At 39.6% G+C, this 20,385-nt stretch overlaps 1 protein-coding gene across 1 annotated transcript in view; it reads left to right on the plus strand.

Annotated features, from left to right (window-relative positions):
• PCCA (propionyl-CoA carboxylase subunit alpha) overlaps positions 1 to 20,385 on the plus strand; it is a 223,243-nt gene that overhangs the window by 116,968 nt on the left and 85,890 nt on the right. The window contains exon 18 of the mRNA XM_083610671.1: positions 3,951 to 4,053. Coding sequence (XP_083466797.1) covers positions 3,951 to 4,053 — 103 coding nt within the window. The remainder of the gene's footprint in view (positions 1 to 3,950; positions 4,054 to 20,385) is intronic.

The raw sequence follows: 20,385 nt of genomic DNA on the forward strand, positions 1-20,385 counted from the left end.
GCTGACAATCCTGGATGACTCTGGGCTGCTCAACCTGACCTGTTACAATCTGGATCTGTCCTGTAGAAGCATAAAATTGTAGAGTAGGAAGGGATCCTCATGGCCATCTAGCCCCAACCCCCAACAATACAGGAATCTCAACTAAAGCATCCATGACAGATGGCCACCTCAACCCGAATAAGGCCCAGATCCAGTGAAAGCACACTGGATGAAGAGGAAATGGGAGCATGTGCACAGCCAAAGTTTCAGAGGTTATAGGGCTATTTAGTTGAGACAGCCAGAAAATAAATACCGTATTTTTTGCTCTATAAGACTCACTTTTTCCCTCCTAAAAAGTAAGGGGAAATGTGTGTGCATCTTACGGAGCGAATGCAGGCTGCGCAGCTATCCCAGAAGCCAGAACAGCAAGAGCGATTGCTGCTTTCACTGTGCAGCGATCCCTCTTGCTGTTCTGGCTTTTGAGATTCAGAATATTTTTTTTCTTGTTTTCCTCCTCCAAAAACTAGACATCTTGTGGTCTGGTGTGTCTTATAGAGCGAAAAATACGGTACTTCCACTTGTTAGGCAAAAGTGAGTACTACAGATGGGGCTATGTTAGCTGGTTTCCTCAACTATCCCTCTCATGGTGAAGGCTACAGCCTGTGGCATCATAAATAGCAGATCATAACATGTAGAACAACAAATTATGATGATCTTCTCTTAACTTCCCAAATATATCGTTTCTATTTTCTCCCATGAGATAAGGTCCTATTCTTAACCCAATAATGTTCCCCTCATGAATTTGTAGAGTACTAATTACCAGTTTACTCATTCTGCTCTTTGTATCAACAGATTTGGTAACAATCAATTTAATAAATTGAAGGTATTGCGTGACCCAAATTCATAGTACTGTTAATGAAATGGAAGAAGCTTCCAAAATTATGACTTAGAAGCCACTAATTTTGAATCATGGGTGTTTTTTTTAGGTTATTGGGTTTACAGTTTTGAGTTTATATTTTGTATGGCTGCATAACATCTTTAGGAAAACCTTCCATTGCACTATAGCATAAGCCAAAAAGGTGTATAAACTTTAAAGAGAGTTCCTCTCTCAAAACTGATTTATATAATGTTTGCTAAGTACTAAATAACAGCTAGGTGCTGTTGAATACATTGTATTAATTAAAGATAAAGGTCCTACCTGTATATGTACATTTTATCACTGTGATTGTCTTCAGGCAAAAATATACATATAACTGGTGTAAACTGGTGGTGAAAGAATGTCGTGATTTCTGTGATTACTACAGTAATATTTAGTGCCATTAGACTTGTGGAAATCACTATAAAAGTATGTGTACTTCTACTCCTCATGGTATTTTCTGCATGTGATTCAGTATAAAGTGAGGTCAACTAGAGAAAAGCCACCTGGTAATGGACCCATGAAATTGGAGTGGAAATCCTTCAAATATTAGCAATACTACCCAATGAAATAGGAAAATAGGGTGAACGGACGTGAGGGGGGGAGTAGCAGGGTACTTCACCCTCCCAGTTCTGGGTGTGTGAAATCCTGTACCCATTTGTATAAATGGAGCTGTCAGTTTCAGGAATACATTTCTACTGTGCCTTGTTTCTCATTGAGATCAACCATTCCTTTTATGTTCAAAAATATGGTGTCTGATTATGATGCTTTTACTAATAGGCTTGTATAACGCAAATTACCCATGTGTTAGAAAAAATCCCCAAGATTTTTTAAAATTCAAGGATCAATAAAATAAACATTTTTTTTTACAACTTCTTTTAATTCTATGAAATATCTTGACAGCTTTCCTATTAACCTCAGCTGGCAACTTTTAATTAAATTTTTACTTGGAGTGGAGTACTTGACACATGTTCAGGCTAATTTTCAAGTGTATATGTTCCTCATGTGTCAGCTTTCATCAACACAAAGCAGCTTTTTAAAAAAGGCATTATTTCTTTTGCTTTGAATGCTGCAGTGACGGATTTACGATAGGCTTCTATATAATAAAGTATTGCAAATCCTGTAACCAGTAAGATCCCAAACTTTAAATAGGTGAAGGTTAAAATGTTTCTACTTTACTTCTCTACATTCAAACAAAATACTATTGCAACCTTTTGGTTTGGAAGAGGATCCAAAAAGATAATAGTATATTATGAAACAAGTGTTCTATTAGCTATTAATGAACCCCCTCCCCACAGTTTACACAGAGGGTATTTCATGCAGGATCTTCATGTACACATCTGTATCTTCAAAGCCCAGGACATTTTGCGGCGAGCAGCTGCCATAGCTCTAAAGGGGAGCTCTTGGTGGGCATTTTTCTCAAGCAGGGATGCTCAGGTGGCAGAACTCCCTCCTATAGTCCTCTTTCATGTATCTTCTAGGCAGGAGAAGAGGCCAAGATCTCACAGGCAGCAAACAGATTTTTCTTACCAGTGGGTTTCACACTTTCTTCTCCATGGACCACTTGAAAATAGCTGAGAGTCTTGTTGGGCCACTTTATGAATTTTCTGCCTGTTGTAGGAATTGTAATGGGTTAAGCTAGATGCTGGGAGGCAGGTGGCACTGTGGGTTAAACCACAGAGCCTAGGACTTGCTGATCAGAAGGTCGGCAGTTCGAATCCCCGCGACGGGGTGAGCTCCCGTTGCTCGGTCTCTGCTCCTGCCCACCTAGCAGTTCGGAAGCATGTCAAAGTGCAAGTAGATAAATAGGTACCACTGCAGCGGGAAGGTAAACGGTGTTTCCGTGTGCTGCTCTGGTTTGCCAGAAATGGCTTAGTCATGCTGGCCTCATGACCCGGAAGCTGTACGCCGTCTCCCTTGGCCAATAAAGCGAGATGAGCGCCGCAACCCCAGAGTTGGTCACGACTAGACCTAATGGTCAGGGCTCCCTTTACCTTTACCTTTAAGCTAGATGTTGTATGGATTTTAATGCAATTTTCATTGCTTCTTTTATTTCTTGTACCATGCTTTAGTATGTTACAGCACCCAGAGTAAGTTTGCTCAAGGGCTGATGCCCTGGGTAACCATGGCAAAAGCAACACAAGAGCAGTGTGGATGCTGCTTACGACCTGGCTCATACTTCTCTCTGAATAACACCCAGAAGCTCCGTAACAGCACAGATGCCTCTTTACATTTCCCACAATCCTGTGATTAGGCCCTGAGACATGTGGCTTCCTACTAGGAACTGTCTTTGCTTTATCAAGTCTTTGCTTTATCAAGTAAAGAACTGAAACCTTTGCTGCTTCAAGAGGTTTACATACCCACCCAAATTTATTATCAGCTGCAGAATTGAGTCGCAGGATGCTTTGCAATGCTGTAGTTGCAATCCAGTTCTTCCATTGTAGGAATGTGCTTGACATTTATTGTTGGTATTGGTTCATTAAAGGTAAAGGTAAAGGATTGGTTCATTAGTAAAGCGCTGGAATTTGGTGCTGAAGATGCTTTGTTGCAGAGTCCTTCTGAATTTGGATCAAATGTAGATAGTGTTTCTGCTCGGAATGTCCACTGGGCTAATGGGGGAAATTTCTAAGTGGGGCGTGAGAGTAAGGTAAGCTGGAGACCCAGATATCTAAAAGACTGCCTACTCCTAATCAAACCTGCTTGACAGATGAAGACCTACTTAGATGCACATTTTAAGTTCTCCTGCCTTCTGAGGTGAGGTGGGTAATCACCGTGGACATAGACCTCTTGGTGGTAGAACCCAACATTTGGAATTCTCTCCTCAGGGAGGAATGCCAAGTGTCAGGCAAATATCTCTCTTTTTTTTAGGCTTCTAAAACATTTAAATCTGATTGCTACTGGTTTTTACACCTTTTTTTCTTTGCTGTTATTTATGTTTTATCCATTTTTTAAGCTGCCCTGAGAATTATTGCTGAACTGAAGGGCAGGGTATGAAATCTTGTAAAATTGGTTCTGATGCATATTACAGTTTTGAAAATTGATTTTGAAATCTTAGGACACACGTTGAAGGACTCTGAAAAAAGGGAGCTACTCGTAACAGCGGCGTCTTTGTATGTGATTGAACGACTTAGATCACAGAGATTTCTGGGAACGCCAAGGTAAGTTTGTTTGTAGAAAGTCATGTATACTGACTCACTTTATTAATGGTTCAGGTAGGTAGCTGTGTTGGTCTGACACAGTCAAAATAAAAAATAAAAATAAAAAATTGTCCAGTAGCACCTTAGAGACCAACTAAGTTTGTTCTGGGTATAACCTTTTGTGTGCATGCACACTTCTTCAGATTTACATTTATTAATGGTGCTTTTGCATAGACAGAGGAACTGATCAGAATTTGCAAGATTTCATGATTCCCCCCCTGAATTCTACTGATGCAATAAGACTTTTTTCTTTTCTTTTTTAAAATAAAAAGGGTACCTAACCCTGTACCACCAGTTACCAAATTATTTTAAATAGGCGACTATTTCCTGCTTGAAATGATTTTGGCGTTAAAGGTAGCATAGACGTAGACCAGGATACAGAAGATCACGCAACTAGTTCCACTTGTCCAACAAGCTTGTGCTTCCCAGACAGCAGTCATCTCTGGCAATCTGCTGCTGAAATTTAAAATTTCAGGGACAGTTTGTGATGATGTCATGTGAGCCTGTTTTTCAAAGAAAAACGTTTTGAGATTTTACTAGATGTGTGCAAAACCTTGAACGTGTGTAAATTAACTGTTTCAACCCTAATCATAGTGACATGGTGAGTTGTGCTCGTGAAAAGATCCCTTTGGTTAGTGGGAAATGAAAAATTCACCTGAAAATTCCCTTTATTCATGGAAAGAAAGGTTAGTGACCATGCCATAGGCCATACTGATATATAATGCTAAGCCATAGTTCATGGAGAAGTCTGAATGAATGTGAGTAAAGTGTTGGGCTCACACACCTCCCCTCCTGTCTCCTTATCTAGCATGGCAGAGCTTAGTTTCGTTTTGGTAGAAACCTGGCCTGGTTTTACATTTGAACCAAAGACCCTGATTTAAAACCAAATCTGATTCCATTAACCATCGGTCATGAAGCTGACTTGTTAAACAAAGCAGCTTTGTTTTTGTTTTTAAAATAACAGCATCCCTAATTCAAACAGCACTTGTGATTTAACAGAATACCTTATAAAGGGGGGGAACCCCAACCCAAATTCCAAAATACAAATATTGCTATATAATAAATACACAGCATTTTGCAATGCAAACTCTCTAGGCATATAGGAAAATATAGCCTCCCTTATTATCTTATTTCCGTTACTATTTCCTGTGGGAAGAAAGCATGACCTCTCTAGCTATAGGAGCATTAGCCACCTCTGTTGGACATCATGAAAGGGTTTACTTAAGTCGATATCGTGTCAGATACGCTTACCTTCTTCACCTTGCTCTCTTAGTTGTGCTTTGCAACTTTTGTCTTGAGTCAAGTGCGATAAGTATTGGAGAACTGGCAGTTCTTGTTTGTGTTCCAGGCCAAATATCAAGCTTTTCCGATATAGTGAATTTTGAACGATTTGTTTACTTTTTTTTGAGCCAGCTATGCTCTCAGTTTGCTTTGTTGATAATAGCTATAACATTTCCTAATGAAAGCAGACTAGCAGACAAAACCTTAGGATTGCCAGGCCTGTCATTTGGACTCATCTGTCAGGAAGAAAATCCACTTACATTCAAGTTGTTTGTGTTGCATGCACAACAGGGGAAAAAAATCCGGTGATGGAGATCTCTGACCCCCTTTTTTGTGATTATATTCCATTGTCTGCCTCCTCTTATGTCAGAAAATCTTGTTGATAATGAACCTAAACCTATCTCTCTGCAATTTAAACCCATTTACCTTTCGGTCTGTCCTCAGTGATTATGACAACTAACAACGTTTTCCTGTTTTTTTACTAAAAGGGTTCTTAATAAATACTGACTGCAGTAAAAAATAAATTGCAGATTAATGGCTGCAACTTTTTGCAGAAAAAAGAAAAGAGAAACCTGCTGAGGTATACTTCATCAGCCCTTAACATGTGCTTGTACCATGTTACATATCTGATAATGCATTGGAGAACATGTCTGTTTGTCTAACCAATGGAGGACTAAAGGACATAGTTAGCATTAGTTACTGTCGGTCTGCTTTGCACAGAAATCTCTACACGTCAGAGGGGTTGTGCTTCAGAATACCAGTTGCTGGAAACTGCACTCGGGTCCTGCTAGTGGGCTTCTCCTAAGCATCTCGTTAGCCATTGTGAGAACAAGATGCTGCACTTAATGGACCACTTTCTGATCAGGCAGAGTTTTCTTCTGTCCTTATTAATGATTTGTAATGTGTATTTCTTTTATAACCATTTTTGTGTATGTAAACCTTGGGGAACTATAACAATAACCCAATTGCAGAATTTGTCTTGGCCAGTGAAGCTGATTTATCAACAAAAACAATACACAATTGATTTTCTCAGAAAAATAAGTGGAGTTAAAAACAACAGCAGGCTTTATAACTGCTGCTGACTTTTGCTCCACCTGATTATTATTGGCTTGTGGGGCATTGTGATTTGGGTGACTCATTGGAATGGGTGGTAGACATAGGGGCGATTGTCCCTTTCTTGTCTTTTACTACTGCTCTTCTACCTCACATTCTTTTACTACCTCCACCCCTTGGCCCAACTGTACAGTAACATCAGCGGAGGACCATGCTGGATGTGCAGTTGGTTGGGGTGAGGGCAGTGTGTAAAGGTGGCTCTGGCCTCGACTACAGTTCTTTCCTATTTTGTGGGGGAAATCTGGTTGCATGCTAAAAAAAAGGTGTTTACCGTCATTAGGGTGTCTGTTGCAATTACGGCAAGAGAAGTGTGTATTTTTGCTTCCTATTAATTCAGTTCAGAACTTTTTTTAAAAAAATATTTTTATTTGATCAGTTTTAAAGGTAGCTTTTCAAGCATTCTTTTTCTTAGGAAAAATTGCAGCAGATTTCTCTTTTCTAAGTAATTATCTAAATGCTTGATATCACGTGGGTCAATGTGATAATAGGCTTCCTGGATAACAGGGGCACAGATTTCTTACAGGAAGTAGCTGTGAATATATATTGCACTGTTTTGAACCATTATACGTAGCATTTACCGTATTTTTTCAATAGGTTGGTTTATTGTCAAGTGGGTGCCATCCATTGCGTCAAGTCATTTTTACATTAGGCGATAAAACAACAATCCTGCGGTTATCATGGTGTCAGATTATGATACAGTTTCCAGTGGACATAGTTTGGCTTGAGAGAATCTAGCTTGTTTGGTGTAGCCAAGATCTCTCAAACTAAAAGTGATGTTCAACTAATGGGAGTCTTTATTTTCATTAGCAGTTTGGACGGGGGAATAGGAGAGCAAGTGCTCCAGGTGTGGTCCTCTCTTGGGTCTACTAATGTAATGTTTACACTTCCAAAGCCGATTGCCTACAGCACTTCCTATGTGTTGCTTGTGTTGGCTGCAAAGCTTATTTTCCTAATTTCTCTATTGGTTTTGGCCTCCCATCATTCATAGCTTGGAAAAATCCACGGTTTGCTGCATGCCTGTATTACCCGATGTAGCATGCTTGAGGAAAAATGGGCTCTGTGTTTAAAACGAGGACATTTTAAACCTTTGTCCTTTTAAAGACAAAGGAACTTGCCATTGAGAGGTCTTGCCTGCGTTGTCTGCTCCCACACCCCTCTGGTATGCTTTGTAATGTTGGATTTATTTATTTTTGAATTGTAAAATGGAGCTAATAGATGCCTCTCTTAAAGTATCTTCAGAATACATCTTTTAAAGATTGTAAATTGCATTCAGCACTTCAAACAGAGATCACTGAAATGAAAAATATTAAATGTAAATACATAATGTATTTGAAATAGCCACAGTTATATTGTTATCCCCATGAGCATTTGCATTTCTGCGCCCATAACACTTTCACAATAGTTTATCTGAATATTTTTAGATTCATCATTACCATTATGTGAACAGTTGTGATACGGTTTCAAATTAGCTTTAAGTGAATGGTGATTAGAATATATATTTATTGGGGCAAAGAGAATGGGAAGGGACGCAAATTTTTGGAATGTAATTTTAATAGAATAAAAACAGGCTAACAGAACAAATGATGCAAAATTCAGGAAGTGTCATTTAATAATAATATATTAGGATTTATGTACAGAGATTTCACGCCATCACAGTAATTCTTTCGTAACATTCCTGTGCGGTTGGGTGGCTGTGGTGGAGAGTATAGCCTGTTACGTTTACTGAAATATCATGTAAGCCTGTCCTTAGTCTCTATCTCTATTGGCCAACCTGCCTGCATCTCTAAGCAGTGGTGGAGCGAGCCGATTGGGCACCTGGGGCGGCTCACATGCCCTGCGCCCAGGGGTGGGGCCAGCCGGAGCAGGACGCTCCGTGGGACATCCGACCATTTGGGGCAGCGTGGAGCACGCAGGCACTCAAGTCACCGCGTCACTCCCAGGAGAGACGTGTGGCTTGGGCACACTACAGGCCCTGTGGTGAGTGCCGCCTGGCATTTTGTCACCCCCCTCAGTGGTGATACCCAGGGCGGCCCACACCCACCGCACCCCCTTTCCTCTGCCCCTGTCTCTAAGGATATGGTTGCAAGCAGCTATCATTTCTGGTCTACTCATTCCACCCAAGACTCCAAATATGCATTGGCCAGTACAAACCTAGAGTTGTTCTGCCCTAAATCCTTTGAACTGTTCCTGAACAAGGATATGCCATTTTATTTCTCAACCAGATCAAATATTAGAAGCTAGAAGGGGTAAGGACTGCCCAAAGGAACCAGATATTTCTCAGGAAGGTCAAACGTGTGACTCACCTATGGTATTCTATTTGGTTTATGGATGAAGTGAGATGTTAATCGAGGATTTCCCACTTACACTTTTACACTACTTTAGTTAATAAGCTTTGTGCTGCATTTGATAATTAGTGTATTCAAAGCAGAGGTCTGTAAATTTTTATTCAAGTTAGAGAAAATGCACAGGACACTAGGCTCTCAAGCTGTACCTGGTAGTTCCCCTTCTTTGCACGTTACAAAGGTACGGTTTAATCCAGGGGTGGGCAACCAGTGACTATTATGATGTTGGATTTCTGCTTCTATCATTTGGAGCCATCATGAGAAATAGTCAGGGAAGACAGGAGTTGTAGTCTAGCAACATCTGAAGGAACACAATTTCCCAGTCTCTAATTTAAGGGGTCCTAAGGTTTGGGCCTGGCACCTCTACAACCCTTGTCTCTGTGGCCCAAGATTTATCTTTCATGAATTTTTTGCCACTGTTAAACTGAAAACTCTATAAACACATTGCTTTGATTATATAATGCAATGGCTGTCTTGCATGCAATAGTTTTCTATGGTGCTATCACTAACTGCGATGTTTACATTATGGTTCTCTTGGGATGAGAGAAAGGTCAGTATTGAGCTTTAGTCTTTGCCACGAGTATGGCTAAATGTTCCATTCCTCATCAGTTCCACTGATGGCTTGCATCTTATCACTCTATACAATAAAATGTTAATTAACTAAAACATCAACCAAACTACAGCAAAAAAATATAACAATGAGAATACAGCAGACCGCCACTAGCTGAGCATTTACTCAGCTGTTCACATGTTCAGTAGTTGAGCATTTTTTACTGCAGAGCCTCTTGAACCTTGAAACACATCAGAGATAAGGACTAGTTATCTCATCACATGCTGTCGCCTAAGCAGGCCATTTTGGGTTGGGTTGGGAGAAATAGTTGGCTCCTCACAATCTCTAGGTGCACATACTGTTTTCAGATCTCTAGTATGTTTGCTTCATTTGGCCTGAGGACTGAAGCATGGGTAAAGGATTTTTTTTAGAAACCTTTTGTTTGGTCTGGACCGTTGACCCCATGTGATGTCATACTGTAAAGTGTTTTTGAAGCTTTCGGTTATTATTTTTTGAAGCTTTCGAAAATGTGGCGTCTGGTTTGAAAGAAAGGGAAGTCTTAAGAGTCCTTTGGCTCATGGAACTAGTTCTGTGGCATTTTGGATCCTGGTTGCTAAGGAAGTGAGTTTTGTATACGAGTTTTCTTATGCATATTTGTAGGTGGGGGGTTGCAATTCTGAAGATGAATCTTTCCTTTGATTCTGCTGCAGGAGCTGGATGGGACATTATTGTTAGAGTACTCCTCTGCTCCCTGCAACGATTCCTAAAGCTCTTGCACACTTCATCAGTATTATTGTAGTTCTTTGGCTGCAGGATATTTGGCAGCTGTTGCGCCCCACTGGCAAATCCTATTCATACTTCTTTTCTATTCACCATTGCCATTGGAGAATTGATTTCTCCCTCCTCTGCTCTAACCTTTCCCAATTCATTTTGGATTGTTCAATGTGAAACATTTTAATTTCATATCATACAGCCATTCAGCTTGCAGTCTTTTTCCTTTCCTTTTTTTTTTTAACTTGTCACTAGGGTAACAGCATAGCATGCTTCCTAGGCAATCAAGTTTTTATTTCACATGCTTAATGTTGCATTAAGCGTTTGCGTTTTTGTTTAACCCCCTTAAATACTTTAAACGGTGGGTATGTTTTGCAAACTAATGTAATTTCAGTACCACGACTTTTTAAAAAATGTTACCTTTTAAAATGTCAGAAGGTCAAGAGATTCATCAGCAAATTCAGAAATCGTCAACATGAATAATAATAAACAACAATTTCTAGATAGTGTATTTTACATTTTGTGTTTAAAATTAACAGTACAATCCTATGAATGTCTGCTCATATGCAAGCACCACTAGTGGACTTACTCACAAGTAAATGTGTATAGAAATGTAGCCTAAATTTGTTTAGATGAGCCACATAGATATCAGTGCAGACTAATGTTGAGTATGTAGCTTGGAAATCTGAAACAAAAAATATTATACATCAGCTCATTAGCGGATACCTTATATGTAAAAATGTCATCAGTTCACATTATATTTGTAAAAATAAGTTTTATTATTCACAGATGTTCAACTTCTTCTTTCCACTTTACCACAATCACTCCTAGTTTCCCTTAAAAATACATATTTCAAAATGATCTTTTTGTGTAAAAATGTTAAAGTTACTGCTTTATATCTTGCAGGCAAGACTATAATATTTCTTTTTTGCTTATCTGGGTAAAATAATGTTGCTACAATGCAAGAAAACTATAGTGTCATTCACAAAGTTTGAACTTGTAACATTGTTAAACTAATTCTTTTGAAAAAAAACCTTCTGCCATAAAAAAATGATATATCTGATATTGCAGTGCTAGTTTGCTTTAAATACTTGCTCTTTTTCTGTATTAATTTAAGAGAACAATTGTCTTTCGATGATCCAGTTGCTTTAGTGATACAGCCGAATGCATTTACTGGCTTTGTTTAAATAATTTTCTACACACTATTCTGTCAATAATAGGCTTTAAAAGCCATTTCTTCTGTTAATTTCCAAGCTCTCTTTCATTTGCTCCTAGTTTAAGTTAGAGTGAAAGCTACTTTAGGTGACTGTCTGCCAAAATGTGGTTTGGCAAGGGTTTATGACTGAATTTGGCCCAGAAGAGTCAAACATATGGTAACAGTTAATTTACTGTTACTCCTATCCTCCTGAGAACTCCTCCCGAGAGCATACTACATTTTTATCTAACCTGTTCTAACTGAACAAGCTATTGGTCTGAAAGGTGATACGCCAGTATAGAAAGAGACCTTTAGGTAAAACTTATGTTCAGGACAGTCGTCCATATTAATTAAAGAGGCACATGACTAAATCCATGCATACCCCTTAAAAACAAACAAACCAAGGCAGGTCATCCCGGTGTTATTACCTATCGCCTGGAGACTTTGCAAACTTAATTTTAGCTTTAAGCGTATAGCTAAATACAGAACTAAGCAAGCACCCATCTTTATGTGTGTTTGTCTGTAAATGCTTACACACAGAGATTCTTTCTGTCAAGGATGATCTCAACTCAGCTGTTGTTCTGCCAGTTACTTTCTGCAGGTGCCTGTGGACACATATACTGCTTTTCAGACTGACACTGTCTCCTGAAGCAGTTCAGCTCAGTTACAGTTTTGTACGTGGCAGGTACTTTCCGTGTATGAAAGTAAGACCCAAGCTTTCCAACGAAAAGAAAGACAAGTCACATAAGGGAAGGGAAGGGAAGGGGAGTGGAGGGGGGAGATAAATTTGAAAATACCAGAATGGAGTGCTGAGTTTTTAGCAAGAACTTGCATCCAGTTTGGGATGTGCTGATCTTGTTGGTGTTCCTTGGTTTTCCTTGTTGAGAATGCATCTCAAAATCCTTTCAGAAGCTCTCTTTCTAGAACTGTTACTACTGAGCATGCATCTGATGGTATGGCAAGGCTACGTGTGATAAAATGGGGTATAATTAATGATCCAGTCCCCCCTCGTTAAGGTAATGGTAGGGGTAGCCCTTGTTTCTTTTCGTTGTCTTTTGTTGTGTATCAGTCCAAGCTAAGCTTGTGTGTGTGAAGGGGATGCAGTCCTGACTTTTTGATCCATAGTCTTTAAATCACATTTTAGCCTGATCCAGATGCATTGAAAATGTCCTCTGCACCACAGTGCCTCTTATTAATCAATCCCTGGCATCCTGCTTTTTCTCCTGCTCATTGGTTTCTTGTCTATTTTATAAAAAGTAATGTTTATTTCTGTCAGCCATATATACAATATATATACAATACATATATATATTTCTTGTCCCAGCACAAAGCCAAAACGGACCCTCAGGGTGGTTCACGAAATTAAATAATAACAAAACAATTAAAATCAAATTTAAAGTAGTTTCATAATATTAATAAATCCTTAGCAATTAATTTAAAATACTAACTTGATCCTGGACTACCATTGAGGAAGTCATTCATCAGTGCAAGCCTGGGCTCTTTTGGAGGGACTTAAATGGGTCTAATTACACATGCTGAGTATAGCTAATGTTGTATTGGGGTGTTCTTTTTTTTTAAAAAAAACAACAACCAAAAAACTACCAATTTTCCCCTCTGAGAATATAATCTACTGTGAGAGAAGACAGGGCTCCAGCAGCCTCCCCAATTACTCAGAGTGACTTGATGGGATGTAGATTTGTTACAAACAATTAACCCCAGTGCAAAGCTTTTCTTTATCTGAAAAAAGATGAATGCCCCCCCTCTTTATTTCACATGAATGTTCACTTATGCAGTTCATTAATATTTGCTCTATTAGAAGATTTTGAAAATTGCTCTTTTGTCTAAAGCAGTAATTTCCAAACTTCTACCTTGGAGTAACATACACTCCCCATCAATATGCCTGTGGAGGGAACACCCATAGAACTCTCCCATCATCACTCTCCATTAGCTGAGGGTTGGCCCTAGAATACACTCAACTCCTCCTCCTGACTGCATAATGCAGGGCAACATGCCATCTTGTGAAAAAAGATTGTCCCTGCTGCTGCTCTTCTCCTGAAGGAAATTCAGGTTCCCTCAGAAAGCAGTTTGAGGAAAAAGGTCTTCCCCTTCTCTGTCCAGTCCTGAGCATTGGGGGCCAAGGAAATTTGAGGTAAATGAGGCAGAGTACAGGGAAGTAGATAGAGCTTGAACAATGCCAGAGACCTTGGAGCGAAATAGCAGGCAATGCTACAGAACTGGAACTTCCTACTTGAGAATTGCATGTGCTTCCTTCATCTCACCTATATGGCTTAGGGCAGTGGTGTTCAAACTTTTCTCAAAGAGGGCCAGATTTGATGAAGTGAAGGGCCGTGAGGGCCGACCAAAGTTGTTGAGCTGCTTTTAGAATTGAAGTTGTTGAGGTTTTTTTAGGATTTTATCCCAGTGTGTCCCAGTGTGAGAGCCAGTGTGGTGTAGTGGTTGAGAGCAGTGGACTCGTAATCTGGTGAACCGGGTTTGATTCCCTGCGCCTCCACATGCAGCTGCTGGGTGACCTTGGGCCAGTCACACTTCTCTGAAGTCTCTCAGCCTCACTCACCTCACAGAGTGTTTGTTGTGGGGGAGGAAGGGAAAGGAGATTGTTAGCCGCTTTGAGACTCCTTAGGGATATCAAATCCAAACTCTTCTTCTTCATCATCCCAGGTAATAAACCGCCATAGGGGCCGGATAAAACCAACCAGCAGGCCGGATTAGGCCCCCGAAACGGATTTTGCCTGGCTTAGGGAGTAGGGAATGCCTGATTTAAGCCCTGTGGCACTCTATATCAGTTAAACGTGCTTGTGTGCGACCAGTGTTACTTATGGGTACTATATATGTTTTAAATATAATACAGTGGTACCTCGGGTTGCATATGCTTCAGGTTACAGACTCCGCTAAGCCAGAAATAGTACCTCGGGTTAAGAACTTTGCTTCAGGATGAGAACAGAAATTGTGCTCCGGCGGCATGGCAGCAGCAGGAGGCCCCATTAGCTTAAGTGGTGCTTCAGGTTAAGAACAGTTTCAGGTTAAGAACGGACCCCCGGAACGAAATAAGTTCTTAACCTGAGGTACCACTGTAATACAATTGATGCTGAGATTTCATTATACAAAATGCCTACATTTACGATAGTCCTGATTTAATAATGTATAATTTGTATAAATTTATAATACAGTGGTACCTTGGGTTAAGAACTTAATTCGTTCTGGAGGTCCGTTCTTATCCTGAAACAAAGTTCTTAACCCAAGGTACTATTTCTGGGTTAGCGGAGTCTGTAACCTGAAGTGTCTGGAACCCGAGGTACCACTTTGATTGTATCTAATGATACACCAGTGGGCTTCTGCTGGTGAAATGGGGCTTTTGTTTCCTCTTCTCTGTACCAAGAAATCTTGGTACAGAGATCTGTTCCAGAGGGTCCCTCAACCCTCCAAAACTTGATTGTGCAGGAAGCTGGAAGGGACTGGGCAGGAAGTTCTGTTGGACGTATGGAAAACCCCTTGTGCCGCCAGAGCTTTATCACTGGGTGCAGCCAGTTAAGTTTAATGATGCAGTTGTGTGCAGGCTAAGGATTTGGTCCAAAGCACTTTGAAATTCAGCATATAATATGAAAGATTTCAGTATATCTTTGGTATGAACTACTGAAACTTATTCCAGTAGAACAGAGCCTCCAAGCCTTACAGTGCTTACTTTATCCTGGAAAAAAATATATTTTGCCTAACTTTGTGCAAATGGAAAAAAAGGAAAATAGTTTCAAACATACTTATTTTTAAGACTGTATAGGCTTTCACTTATGACCCAAGGCATAGGTTTTTTACATCTTTGTAAATTCAGATAGACTTGGCTGAAGTAAGCAAGTCATTGTTCATATTCCCCATTAATATCAATAATTTCCTGTTCTTCACCCCATCCTATCTTCCTTTTGTCCTTCTATTTCTTTTTAAAGTCTAGCTTGAAAGCTTCTTGAAACAAGGACTATCTTTCCCAAAACTTAATTCCTTTGTGAAGCACACAGGTTGCACCCTGACTCCCACTTCTGTGAATGGAATAGTTCTTTCCATTTATGTAAGCAACTGAGATCCAGCAGAGACCTCCTTCTGGAGCAGACCCCTGTACCACTTCTCATGGCTCTGCACCCCCCCCCCCCGAAGGGGGTTTCCCGGGAGCTACAGGGAAAAGGAGGAATTGGCAAAATCCACCCCCTTTGTTTTTTCCTGCTCTTCTGAGCATAAGTCTGAATACAACCATTTATGTACAGTGGTACCTTGAACGGCTTGACTCCCAAACACTGCAAACCTGGAAGTGAGTGTTCCTGTTTGTGAATGTTTTTCAGAAGCCGAACATCCGACACGGCTTCCGATTGAGTACAGGAAGCTCCTGCAGCCAATCGGAAGCTGCGCCTTGGTTTTTGAATGATTCCAGGAGTCGAATGGACTCCTGGAATGGATTAAGTTCGACAACCAAGGTACCACTGTATTGACATGGTCATTATGTAAATAATGGCATATTTCTCCATAGAGCAATGGCCATAACTGTTTATTAGTGCTTGTAAATTTAGTTTGCTGCAAACCATAGTTAGTACAAATGGTTGCTTGCAAACCAACCTCAAATGGGCACTGACACAGATTTGGACATTAAAAAATATATATTTTGACCTGAAGTCTGGAACCATAGGTGCATACTTCTTGTGGTAAATGCAGATTCATTTATGTCACATGAATGTTTGGCGTGAAGGAATTTGCATTTCCTACAAAAGTGTGCACCATTCCGTATTATTAAGTCAATTTCTGGACAGTTGTTATTTGACCATGTTCTTCCAGTTTTAGTGCCCCTTACTATCCTGAGGAGGATTTGGCTTTCTTGGTTTAAAGAGAGAGAAAAAACAGTGAGAAATCACCCCCCTGTCCTCCAGTTCCCATTGACTTCTGCATCAAAAAATCAAAGACTGCCTTTTATATGGGCAGAAATTTAGTTAGTTTTATATAAAAGCATCTTTAAAAACTCATTCTACAAATCCTGTTGAGTAGTGGCTTTGTAAAGGTAATCTGAGGTAGCAAACCTTGGATGGTGTGCTCCATGGTTTAGTCAATTAAATATGTTGCAATCTAATTTTCTTTTTTAACGTACAGATATACTTAGTGTATTTTCTGTAAGAGTGAGGAGCATATTGGGTGTGCCTGCATGTATTTATATATGATAAATAAGTGAGTAGAATATTTTCCATATTTTAGTTCTCAAAAATATGAAAGCCCTGCTTTTATCTTTTTTGTGTGTGCTGTTGAGAATCTTTATGCTGGAAAATGTTGAAAGCACTGGAGTGGTAAAAGCTACGATTTTTGTTTTGTTTGGCAGTCGGCTTCTGTTTAAAATTCCTTTAATCTATCTATTGCATGCTTTTATATTCCTCTTGATAACCGAAGGCACGATGAAGGATCCTTCTTTATTATGAACTCATTCAACAAACAATGCTGAAAAATGCTTTGTCTTTTTATGCCATAAAATGGACTGTTGTGTGAACTGTTAAATTTCTATTTGCCTTTCTTGATTTCCTCCCCCTCCCCACCCCACCCCTCCTTCCTTTTGGAAGAAAACCACAATTTCTATGCTAGATCTAAAGTTTCATTAAAATTGCTTATGCCCTGTCCCAGGCATTTTAAGTGGGCCATCTGTCTAAACATCTCTCTATTTTTTTCTGATCATTTCCTCGACTTATTCATGAGCCATGGGAGGGCTGCTTTGTAGTCTCCATGTAGCTGGTTCAGCCTACCCCCACTGAATACATCTATGTGCTTGCATAACATATCTTTTCACAGTGCTGGAAATTCTCTGAACTTGGTTCAGATGAATGGCCCACTTTCTGAAGGGTTTTTTTTCTTCCCCCCACTTCTGCTATAAAGATTTGTATGCAGGAATTGACCTCAGTGCCTAAAGAATACAGCACATTATTCTTGATCGTTTATAGGCCTCCCGCTGAGAAAGTTATGATGAAGGATTTCTTAATTATTCTTTGACCATTAATATTGTTTTAAGTCAATATATCACTTTTATTTAGCTGCTGAAATACATAATTGTGCAACAGGAAAAAATAGCCGCATGTATTTGCGGTGTGTCATGTAACATAGTTTTGCAATGTTGGGGTTGCTCAGATTCTTACCTGAGAGTCTGAAGACAAATTACACTTTAATGTAGGTTCCCCCACCTTAAGCTCCATACACCTGATCGTTTGAATTTTATTAAATAAATCTATACTTTTATTTTCATAACCCTTTGTGACATTAATTCATATCCCATTACATCATCTGCAGCAGTTGCAAATAGAGGTGGGGGGAGCGCCCCTTTGTAGCAAACTGGATATTGAGCTCCTACATGCTGATTGGCCGCTGACAATCTAAGCCTGAGTAGAGCAGCTATTTATTCTAGATTATATGAATGAAACTTTACATTGCTGCTTTGGGTTTTTATATAGTTTAGTTTAACTACGGGTGATGTCCATCTCCTTTCTAGGCATCCTGTTTTTCTGATGTTCTGTAGGTTCTCTAGCTGAGAATCCATTGCAGCAAGGAAAATACAAGCTGTGAACGCTGATGCTTCATATAGAAACAACCAAACTATTTGGCAGAGAGGCAAGAATGGAAGTAGCAGCATATTGTAGTCCTTTGTGCCTATAAGTTCCAAGCTATGCCTATTCCAGCTAATATTTTGCATGGTTTCCCCCCGCCTTTGATAAATCCCAGTGGTGTCTTCCTCTCTTTGCACCTAAAGCTGTGTCTACACCTGACTTTTGCTCCACTTCTGGATTTTAAGTGACGAACTTAGTGTTTCAGAAAATGGGCGTTATCCCACTGTCAGGATGACCTTTTTCTTTTAATAGCAGTAGTATTGGAAAATGTTTTACAGCTTCTTTGATCAAAGCCCAACACCTTTCTACCATTTTCCATTTTATGCTATAACTGCAGCTGTCCCTTTTTGTCTCACAAGGGGAATGAGTCCACCATCAGACCAACTTTTCCACTGTAAGCCCAGATTCTGTCAAACTACCGTATTTTTCACTCTATAAGACGCACGAGACCACAAGACGCACCTAGTTTTTGGAGAAGGAAAACAAGGGAAAAAATTTTTGAATCTCAGAACAGCAAGAACAGCAAGAGGGATCACTGCGCAGTGAAAGCAGCAATCCCTCTTGCTATTCTGGCTTCTGTGATAGCTGCGCAGCCTGCATTCGCTCCATAAGACGCACACACATTTCCCTTTACTTTTTAGGAGGGAAATAGTGAGTCTTCTAGAGCAAAAAATATGGTATTTGTCCTAAAATTGAAGACTCTCAATTCTTCCTCCCACCACTATTAGAATATTCTGACTTTTACTGTCACCTGTTACACAGGGCACTGGGTTCTGGTTTAAAACCCTGCAAGTAGTTGACAGGGATTTTTTTTACGTTGTTGTGTGTGATATTTAGGATATTTTAGTTTTAATTGTAGTTATTCTTCTGATTTCGGAATCCACTATGAAAGAAAATATTTTTAAAAAGAGGATGCATATAAGTAATAAAAAAGCCAACACCCAACAATTTGACTCTGCATATTTTCTTTCTTTAGCAGTGTTGTGCTAGCTATCAAAATTTTTAGGGGGTTCTGTTAGTGATAGGCATAAATGGTAACCAGGTGAGAAAACCGGCTTATATCTACCCAAAATTCATTCAGGAATCATTTGTGAAAGTTCTATTGACAATGAAAATGAATCAGTAATCAGAAAATTAGTGATGATTTTAAATGAGATCATAAGTATATGGCTTCTCCAAACTAAACCAACTCCAGAAGCTATCAGGGAAACGTGGATTTTGATGCTACCATGGTAGCTCTATCTAGGTGAGCAAGAGTTGCAAATGCTTTGAATGGGCAACTGACTGATTTCATTGGCATGTCCATGTTGTTGCTCCTTGTTGCTCAGCTCCATTGCCTGATTAACAGTTCACAATGATTTGGCAAGTTGTTATATGAATCATTCAACATCTGCCATGTGACGTAGTAGCTATGGCTGGGGTTGTGTCTTTTTCCAGCAGCGGAAAGGTTGTTCTTCTAATACTACACATATTGTAGTAAGTGTAGTGAACCAGAACTCTGGTAATAAGAAAATGAAAAATGCAACTGTCATAAACTAATGCTAGAATTGTAAAAACACACAAAGCACTGGAAACATGAGAGGCTGGTGGCAGACCCAATACAAAATGTATACCTAGTGAACTGTGCTTCATAAAAAATAAGGATGCAGATTAATCTGTTGATGTCAGCACTAAGTTGCACAAAACACTCTTTGAGCAGATGCTATTTCAGCGTGCTAGTAAACAAGAGTGGAAGCGAAAAAAGTTGCATAAACTTTGGTCTGAGTAGACATTCCTTCAAGCTTTCGCTGTTTAAACAAAAGGTGGTTGAGGGTGAAGAAAAGCATTCTTTTGTTGTCTCATAATCTAATAGTGCTAAAGAACCCAGTCTTTGTGAAATAATAATAAATATTTGATCGATGGCTTGTAGAAACTCAAAATTGCTGGTCCTTCCCTCCATCTCAGTATTATTAATTTGCATCAGAATTCATGCAACAGAAGAGAACACAGTCAAAAAGTAAATAAATATGTTATTGATTAGGCAACACTGCCATGGCTCTTAAAATGCATTCTACTCTCTCTGTTGGTCAAATACACACACTTTTTTCATAAGCTTGCTGTGATAGACATTGAGGAATCTTCAGAAGGACACAGGAGTCTTCACAAATGACTCCTTCTCACCCAATATTACCTGCTCTGACGAGTAGTGGCCCTCCAAAGACTCATTCCTGCCACCTGACATAAGCTGGAGATCACGTGACTTGAAGCTGGAAATGCCTACACACAGAGCTTGAAATGTACCACTGAGCTATAGGCTCTATCTTCACTGCTGCATTCCCCAAAAGGTAGATTCTACATGCTTTAATTTTAGAATGGCCTTTTGTACATATGATTTGGTATTTCAGAGGAGATCACAAACTGATCGTTCTGGTC

Source organism: Podarcis filfolensis, assembly GCF_964270895.1.
Source record: "Podarcis filfolensis genome assembly, chromosome: 4".
Classification (NCBI taxonomy): domain Eukaryota; kingdom Metazoa; phylum Chordata; class Lepidosauria; order Squamata; family Lacertidae; genus Podarcis; species Podarcis filfolensis.